Here is a 9,089-nt window from a genome sequence, read left to right as displayed (position 1 = left end):
GGCAACTCTGGAGTACATTTTCTTGATTGATGATTGATAGGAAGGGCCCACGCTCGCTGTAGGGCCCATAGTGTAGGCCATCCCACCCCTGGGCTGGTGGTCCTGGATGCCATAAGCTGAGCAAGCTAGTAAGCAGCATTCCTCCATGGCCTCTGCTTCAGTTTCTGCCTCCTGGTTCCTGCCCTGACTTCCCTCAATGATGGAGCATGACCTGAGAATAAACAATGAAATAAACCCTTTCCTCCAGAAGTTCTTTTTGTTTTGTTTTGTTTTGTTTTGTTGTTTTTGAGACAGGGTTTCTCTGTGTAGCCCTGGCCGTCTTGGAACTCCATCCTTAGACCAGGCTGGCCTTGAACTCGGAGATCCATCTGCCTCTGCCTCCTGATTAAAGGTGTGTGCCATCATCACCTGGCTTAGGTCATGATGTTTTTATTACAGCAAGGAAAACATTAACTAAGACACCCACCAGTGCCCTCTGGGTTCAAACGTCTATATACCATCATCCAAACTACACCTTACCTTCCTAGTCGGCAAAGCAAACGGCCCCACAAGAACTTCGGCTCCTGATCCTCCTGCCCGGCCTCACAAGGGCTGGGCTCACAGGTATGAGCCACACCTAGCCATCACATTCTCTTTGGTCTGCCTCTGGAAATACGGACGGGGAAAAGCTGGCTTATTTTCTCTGTCATCAGCACTCTACCTCTCTCTAAGGCTAACTAGTGGAGAACACTGTGGGAAAGGTGGTTGATAAGTTTTAGGTCTCCTGAAGGCCTCTCCACCGACGCAGCAAACTGAATCAGACTGAATTAGGAAAAGCCCAGGTTTAATGGGTAAAGCGTTCACAGGTGATTCCCGGCCCCTCAGAGAGGAGACAGGGCCTAGAGACCGGAAGAACCATGTGTCTGTTTTCTGGGATGCAGCTTACATACTTTATGGGAGTGGTCTTGAGCTTCTCTGGGGGAGCAGCTGTGTTTGGCGGGCTTTGGGGAAAGAAATAGGGGAGGGGAGTGGAGGTGGATCTTCCACCAGACTCCTTCCAAACAGTGGTTTAGTTACTGAATTACACATCTGAGTTACACACTCAGTGGAAGAAACAACCACCAAGCTGGCAAGTGGGGAGTGGAAACCGGGAAGCCCAGAGCTAAGCCTGTAGTTGTTTGTTTACTGTTTGAAGGCCCGCCATCCAGCTCCCAAATAAATACATGGAGACTTATTCTTTTTCTTTTTTTTTGGTGTTGTTTTTTAGATTTATTTATTATGTATACAGTGTTCTGTCTGCAGGCCAGAAGAGGGCACCAGATCTCATTACAGATGGCTGTGAGCCACCATGTGGTTGCTGGGAATTGAACTCAGGACCTCAGGAAGAGCAGCCAGTGCTCTTAACCTCTGAGCCATCTCTCCAGCCCCGGAGACCTATTCTTACTTATGAATGCCTGGTCTTAGCTTGGCTTGTTTCTAGCCAGCTTTTCTAACTTCAATTATCCCGTTTCTCTTTAACTATGTTGTGTCTCTGGGCTTTTACCTTTCTTTATTTTATACATCTTTCTTTCCTTCTTATTCCGTGGCTGGCTGTGGCTGGCCCCTGATGTCTTCCTCTCCTTCTTCTGCTCCTCACTCTCTTCCCCCAGATTTCTCCTTCTATTTATTCTCTCTGCATGCCAACCCCGCCTATCCTTTCTCCTGCCTTGCTATTGGCTGTTCAGGTCTTTATTAGACCAATCAGGTGTTTTAGACAGTCACAGTAACACAGCTTCACAGAGTTAAACAAGTGCAACATAAAAGAATGCAGCACATCTTCACATCACTAAAAAAAATTCCACAGCATAAATGAATGTAAGACATCTTTAATATTCCACAACGTAAGTCCCTATGAATTGGTCTTTCCCTGGTAGCGGGAGAGAAGGGCTCCCAAGGTAAGCTGCTTTCTTTCAGTCTTCTGCTCCATGAAGTTCAGCCTCGCCATAGGCCCACAGCAATTGTGGGCTGAAACCTCAAAAACTAACACAAGAAAAATCTTTCCTGGTGGTGGGGGTGGAGGAGGGGGACAGGGAAAGAGGGAAACAGTGCCTCGGGCCAGGCTTGGGGGATTAAAATTATCTGCTCCACTCGGCAGTCTGTGACTGGTATATGGTGAAGGCAAAAGAAAAAGGAAAAAAAAATAGTAGCAGGGCTGGAGTCAGACAACAGAAGACCTTCTCAAGTAGCTTCTAGCTTTGGGACTTTATCTCAAGAGCAGGAGGCAGCCATTAACAGTGTTAAATAAAAAAAAGAAAAAAAAAAAAGAAAAGAAACTGGGCATGGCACACCTTCTAACTCCAGCAGTCAAGGGGGTGAGACAGGAAGAGTCATTCAAGGGCAGCCTGGGCACTGAGAAATAAAAATTTTTATAAAGGGGCCCGGGAGATGGTTCGGCTGGTAAAGGTATTTGCTATCAAGCCAAACCACCTGATCAATCCCCAGGACCCACATGACTCCCATCCTCTGTCCTCCACATGTACAACATGACGCGTGTGAGTGTGCACACATAAATAAATGTAATTTTAAAATACGTTTAAGGGTTAGGGATGTTGCTCAGTGGTAGAGCAGTTGCTTAACACAACACCTTGAATATAATTCTCCCAAACCCCTCCCCACACCAAAAAGGCAAACCCTACAACTGGGCTGGGCAACTCCTCGGTGGTAGAATGTTTGCCCAGCAGATGCAAATCCCTGGGTCCACTCCACTGCAGTGGGCAACGCAAGCTGGACTTGATGGGGGGGGGGTCAAATCTGGGTGGGGAGGGAATAAGGTCGGCTATGAGAGGCATTGGAGAAGGGAAATGAATATAATTAAAATACATTGTATGAAATCCTCAATTAATATATTTTTTTTAAGTCCTGGGTTCCATCACTTGCATCACATTCAAGAATAAAAATACAGGACAGTAGGGGAAAACCACTAAAATCCAAATAAAATGTGAAGCCTATGTAATAGTAACATGCCATGCATCCAAAAGACAATTAAAACAACAAAGAACGAAGCAATAGGGCTGCCGTGGTGGCGGAGCACACCTTTAATCCCAGAGCTTAAGGCAGAGGCATGTGGATCTCTAGGTTAGAGGTCACCTTGGTCTACAGAGTGAGTTCCAGGCTAGCCAGAGCTACATAGAAAAACTCTATCCAAAAATAAATAAATGAATAAAGTTACATACTACACCATGCATAAACTCTAAAAACAGGTATAAAAAGTGAGACAGAAGAGATCATACGCTGTATGGTTCCATTTATCCAAAACACCCACAAATCTAGAGACAGGGTGTTGGCAGAGGCCGCCGGGGCTAGAGAATGAGTCATCAGCTAATGACAAACAGCTCAGTTGTTTTAATTAAAAAATTTTTTTAATATTATGTGTATGGGTGATTTGCCTACATGTTATGTCTGCACCACATATGTGCAGAGCTAGAAAGCATGCCTGCAGAAGCTAGAAAGCATGACATTCCCTGGAACCCAAGTTAGAGATGACCGGGAGCCAATGTGTAAGTACTGAGAATCAAACCTTGGTCCTTTCAACTGCCCAGGCATCTCTCTAGCCCTTTTTTTTTTTTTTTTTTTTAAATTACATTGTAGTTTTATTATTGAGGAGGGAATTTACCTAGCACTTGAGAAACAGAGACAGGTAGACCTCTGTTAAGTTCAAGACTAACCTGTCTACATAGTGAAATCCAGGATAGCCAGAGTATAGAGACCCTGTCTCAAAAAACTAAACACCACAAAACAAAAACCCACTCAATTACTGGCTTTGTGCTGAGAAAGTCCATGGTCATACCACTTTGAATGTTGTATCCAATCTCAAAGCTAAGCAGGGGTGGGCCTGGTTGATGCTGAGATGGGAGGAGACCTACAAAGACCTCTGTGGTGAGGCACTAATAGGATTCCAAGGTGGTTGTGGCTCCCCCAAGCAGGTGTGTATTCATTTCCCACTGGTGCTTTATCAAATGACCACAACTCAAGTGGCTTAACACAGATTTATTATCTTACAATTCTGGAGGTTACAAGTCCAAAGCTGGGTTATCACTGCTGCACTGCACTCGTCTGAGAACAACCCATCTTCTGTATTTTCTGTTTCTCCAGGCCATCTGCACCCTGACACATACTCCTCTCTTCCATCTTTCAGACAGAGTCCTCTGCTCTCTTGCTGGGAGTCTCTCAGTTCCTTTTCCAGCATAAGGACCAGTGACCACAATGGTCCCAACCCAATAATCAAAGGTAATCTCCTGGTTTCAAAGATTCTCAATTTTGTTCAGCATGTGGCTCACACCTTTAATCTCAACACTTAGTAGGTGGAAGCAGGTAGATCTCTTGTGAGTTCCAGGTCAACCAGGGCTACACAGTGAGACCCCCATCTCAAAAAATTTAAGGGAAAAAAAAAATCAACTTCACCAAATCTGCACAGCCCCCTCCCCTCTGCCACATAAAGCGTAACGTAATATTCACAGGGTCTGGGGTCAGGAGTGGGTACCTTTAGGGATTGATATTCTGCCCCCTCATGGATGTCAACAGTGAAATGCACTCAGAAAGCAGTAAGGGGAAGAAATCAGCTCTAGACCGGTCAAATCTGAGAAACCTGGAGGACAGACACCTAGGGGAAGCACTTGGTATCCATCTCACCAAACTTGTGAACACTCACTCAGGCTACGGGCACGGCAGGATTTCACCCATCCCTAGACACCAGCTTTTCACTTCTAGTATCTCCGAAAGCAAGTCCATCCTTGAACCAGTAACACCTTACACTAACATTAGGGATGTCTCACCACTAATGGGCTTCTCGAAGTCAAAGAAACTGTGGTCTAGGCTGGCAGTAACCAGGGTCTAATTGTTAGAGAAGTCAGAGGTCTCTGCATCAAGCAGCCCCAACCAAGCCAAAGCCCCTACTTTCCAAGTTCCGAGCCTGGTCCTGCTAGTCTGTAGCTCGGGTACTTCTCATGTACAGGTGTGTACAGGGGAGGTGAGCACAGAGCAGCAGGGTGTGTGTGTGTGTGTGTGTGTGTGTGTGTGTGTGTGTGTGTGTGTGTGTGAAGCACTGTTGTTAGGTCCCTGTCTGACCCACAGCACTCCACTGCACTCGGCTTCCTGGCAGGGGAAGAGTCCAGGGATGTTTCCTCAAGGCACCAGCCCTATGCCAGAGATGTGGGGCTGCAGGGCCTGAGAGGCCAAGGAAGCAAAGCTTTCTGCCAAGAAAGGTCAGGGGAAGCAGCTCACTGGGTCTGGGCCAGCTCCCTAATTTACTCTGTGATCTCCAGGAAGTCACTGGCCCTCTCTGTGCATGGTGGCCCAAGTGACTCTGGAGGGCTACTAAGTTCATACTTTACCTAAGAGCTATGGGAACTACTGCAAGGGACAGAAAAATCAGACTGGGGGAGAGGAGAACCCATGTTTAAGAGACTTCCTGTGCATTCTCAACAGGATCTCAAACTCTCTCAAATGTTCCAGTTATGAGCAAGGGGGCCACCGGGCCAGAGAATCTGAGGTCCTAAAAGCCAAAGATCAGCAGAACAAGGACTTGCAGGGGAGGCGGGAGAACAGAGTGACTGAAGGGAATTTAACATGGCAAGTCACAGGACACCAGGCGGGCCCTACCATTGCCACCAAGGGAGAAAACATCTGAGGTGGTCCAAGACACCAGAGAAGCACCTGAGGAAGTCTCTTGGGAGGAAACACTCAGGACCAGGTGAGGCCAACAGGAGCTATGAAGAGCCCTGGCTTCTGGCTATCAGCACAGTCCAGGCCCTGATGCACACTCAGGGTTTATTGGGAAAGGGAAACAGGCTGAAAAGTAGCTTCCAATATCCTCACTGCCCAGGGCAGCTGGGGCCTCCTCTGCCAAGTCCGAGAAAGAAGGGGCTGCCACGCTGGGCCCTTGGGAGGCTCACGTGTAGAGATCAAAATCAATGCGTTTGGAATTGTAGAACTGACCGCCTGGAGGGTCCAGCTTCCGGCAATAGACGCCATCCGGGAAGTAGCCTTCACTCACCCAAGTCTGCAGGAAGAGAGGACAAAGCTGAGGAAGGGGACAGGAGCGGGGAAGGACACACAAGACAGGAAGGGGCTTACCTGCATCTGGGCGCTGGTGAACGGTCCGTACAGCTCTGCATCCCCAGTGTTCTCCCACTTATACTCCCACATCACATCCATCAGACCATCTCCCACCGACTCTGCTTCTAAAACAACAAAGGTATTTGGGCCTCAGGCACCCAGTCTCCTGCCCACACCGCCCCTCCTGTGCCCGCCAAGCTTACCTCCTTTATGGGCAGGGGTTGGGGTTTCCAGCTCCCCCTCGGTCACTTCCTCGGCAAACATGTCCAGGGAGGGCGGAGGTGTGGGGTTGTGGGATCCCTGGGTCTGACACCCCAAGCCCTTCAGTCTCATGGCCAGCCGTTCCCTCGTCTCCTGGTACACACCGAGGTTGCCTCGGGCCACCATTTGATCAGCCAACCCAGAGAGCCGGTCCAGGCGCTGTGGGGAACTGGGCCGTCCAGTCCCCTTGCTGTCCCCTTTGCCTCCTCCTCGGGCCCCCAGGCGCCTAAGAGCCCCAGCCACTGTCTCTCTTGGCAACAGCAGCTCCAACAGTCCCTCCAGGAGGGCTTGGGCACTCATTGGAGTCTGACCCAGGCTGTCTTCCTCCTCTGAGTCTGACACCTGGTGCTTGTCAGGTGGCCGTTCCTTGATCCTCACCTATGAGGGAAAGACAATTATTATTTCCTACAAACTTCCACCAGGGCCCAGGCCCAGCACCTCCGTTCTGGCCCAGCCAGGACAGCTCCTGGGCCACACCCAGTCAATGTTGTCCAACCAGCTGTCTCGGATCTGCGCATCCTGGTTCAGGAAGTAGTTGCCGTCAGCGTCAAAGTGGCCTTCCTCCATCTCTTCCTGCAGATTGAAGGGTGTGATCCTCACACCCCCCTCACTTGGGAGAGTAGCTGCTTCCTGACCTGCACCAAAGACATGGGGACCCCACGCTAGGCATGCAAAAAAGAAACCGCTCACCTCCCACCTCCATATTCAGACTCGTCCCTCCAACACAGCTAATGCTTTGGGAACAGCTCACCTTCTACATCCTCTGAGGCCAGGATATCATACTTGCTGGACCCCTCCTCATCATCATCCTCCTCATCACTGTCTAAAGAGTGTTTGCCTTTGAAGCGGCTCCCAGGACCCCCTGCTCCAGCCACAGGGTCCACCAGCTGTGAGGAAGCAGCAGCAAATGAGAAATTCAATCTACTGGCTAGTTTCCCAAATACTCCAGGACCGGTATCCAAACTGGAAACCTCCCAAACCCAGTGCACCAGGGAAAACTAACCCTTTATTTCCTTTCCCAGCTTTCCTCCCAGCAGACTCCTTCCTCCTATTTCCCCTCAGTCCTCCACAGAACTTAGGCGTCTGACCATCTCACCTTCTTTTTGGGGACACTGATTTCATCTTCATCATCCTCATCTCCCACACCTTGGAAAGTCACTTTCCTCTTTGGCATGACTGACAGAACACTTCCTCCAGCTGGACCTCGGATAAAGATATGGAAGGAGTAAGGAAATCAGGTAAGGAGAGCCGGCCGCGAGAGCGCCTAGGCACCCAAACCATTTTTCTTGGTAAGCGCCAGGTCCCGTTTGAGAGAGGAAGGACCACTACCCCATCCGAAAGGAGAGCTAGCAGGCAGGACGTCTGGAACTGGTTTGGCAATTCCGAGCCGCCGAAGGGAGGATACGTGAAGGACCTCCGCCCCCGCGTGGACCCTGTGGGTACTCCCACCCAGGAAAGAGAGCCAGGCTCCCTACGTCATCACTCCCTACCAGTCCGGAGTACAGAACTCAACCAGCTCTCCCACCCGGGTGCCCTCAGAGGCCGGTCGGACCCAAGAGCTGGCGCCCTAGTTGCTTCGAACTCTCAATTCCACGCAGAGACTGCTCGACCACGTTTGATTCGGCGTACAGATTAAGGAGGAAGCAAATCCGCAGGGATTCGAACAGACTCGCCGACTGGTGCTCACCTAGGAACCCAGGGTCAGGCGGGGAAGAAAAGGAAAGATGCTTTCGCCAGTATTACATCCGGGGCACTCGCCTCCATCACCCGGAAGGAGATTTTGGGGGACGCCATGAGGGCCGGAAGTGGCTTCACTCCTATCCAAAAGACCGTGGGAGCGGGCGGATGTATACCTTTAGCCGAGGCATCCTCCGCAGGAAGTGACGTAAGGTCCAAGAACGACTCGCGTGAACTCTTGTATACCTGCTTCACCAGGCTCTGAGGATGGCGGGGAGTGTTTGTTATTCCTCTGCAGTGGAGGCTCTGGTGAGGACGTGGCGCTCTGTCTGCTTACAGAGGTGGCCAAGGCCTGGATGGAAGGACAAAGGCCGCGCAGAGGCTGTGGTTCCAGTTTGACATTATAGAGAGGGTTCTTTGCGCCCAACGGCGTTCAGTAGAAACCCTGCTTTCCAAGTTTGACACAGTTCCAGCCCTCGGGAAATAGAGGCAGCATTGATTGTCTTGAGATTGAGCCCAGCGGGGACACAACGTGAGACTGTCTTTAAAAAAAATCCTTTTCTTCCTGAGTCCTGTTTCTGATTGTCAGCACTTGGGCACTTTCCAAACCTAGCTCCTTTTAGGACCCAGGAAGTCATTTGCTGCATGTCTGTTCCCTACTCAATTCCTAGTTTCTGCAGTGGAACAGCCATAACAGGAAGTGGCACTGACATTGGTGCTCAGCGCTCAGCCAGAAACCCATAATGTCCTGCTCTCAGGTACACCCAGAAAAGCTCCTGAACTAATTGCAAAGTGAAGCCTACCCCACCCTTTAGCAAACTGCGAGGTGATGGAATCCGGCTCCGGCAGAGGTGGAGCCAGGTGAGATCTTCCCGTACAGTGAGGTCTAGATACGGAGCTCTTGGGAACGACTCAAAGCCAGAACACCTCCACCCCAGGCTAGCTAGGTCAGGTGACCCTGCAGGAGCTGGATGAGGGTGGCCACATGGACCACACCTTTCTCCTCCAGGATTTTCTCCATTCTGAATCACCATGAAATTTCATTGGAAATGTGTCCTCAGTTCTTGCATGAGCACAGA

The 9,089-nt window shown here is 49.9% G+C and overlaps 1 protein-coding gene across 3 annotated transcripts; it reads right to left on the bottom strand.

Moving 5' to 3' along the window:
• Window positions 1-3,990: 3,990 nt before the first annotated feature.
• Window positions 3,991-8,132, bottom strand: Cd2bp2 (CD2 cytoplasmic tail binding protein 2). Of its 3 annotated transcripts, none has more exons than XM_059250921.1 (7): window positions 8,021-8,132; window positions 7,430-7,536; window positions 7,085-7,220; window positions 6,811-6,968; window positions 6,276-6,711; window positions 6,091-6,197; window positions 3,991-6,016 (listed from the first exon to the last, which is right to left on the bottom strand). In XM_059250921.1, exons 2-7 carry the CDS (start codon window positions 7,505-7,507, stop codon window positions 5,906-5,908), a joined length of 1,026 nt encoding a protein of 341 aa, XP_059106904.1. In that variant the 5' UTR covers window positions 7,508-7,536; window positions 8,021-8,132; the 3' UTR covers window positions 3,991-5,905. The 3 variants fall into 3 exon arrangements, with proteins under 3 accessions (XP_059106904.1, XP_059106912.1, XP_059106895.1); XM_059250929.1 differs by having other exon boundaries at window positions 7,430-7,530; window positions 8,021-8,128; XM_059250912.1 differs by lacking the exon at window positions 8,021-8,132 and adding an exon at window positions 7,824-8,014.
• Between the last annotated feature and the right edge of the window lie 957 nt (window positions 8,133-9,089).

This window comes from Peromyscus eremicus, chromosome 1, assembly GCF_949786415.1.
Source record: "Peromyscus eremicus chromosome 1, PerEre_H2_v1, whole genome shotgun sequence".
In the NCBI taxonomy this organism is placed as follows: domain Eukaryota; kingdom Metazoa; phylum Chordata; class Mammalia; order Rodentia; family Cricetidae; genus Peromyscus; species Peromyscus eremicus.
This window is presented reverse-complemented; position numbering and strand designations above follow the sequence as displayed.

Excerpts from the sequence above, each read along its gene's own strand:
- Cd2bp2 (XM_059250921.1), bottom strand. The coding sequence starts at position 7,507 with ATGCCAAAGAGGAAAGTGACTTTCCAAGGTGTGGGAGATGAGGATGAT. Across the intron at positions 6,198-6,275 it reads AACCCCTGCCCATAAAGGAG|AAGCAGAGTCGGTGGGAGAT; the intron begins GTAAGCTTGGCG and ends TTGTTGTTTTAG. Across the intron at positions 6,017-6,090 it reads TCACCAGCGCCCAGATGCAG|ACTTGGGTGAGTGAAGGCTA; the intron begins GTAAGCCCCTTC and ends CTCTTCCTGCAG.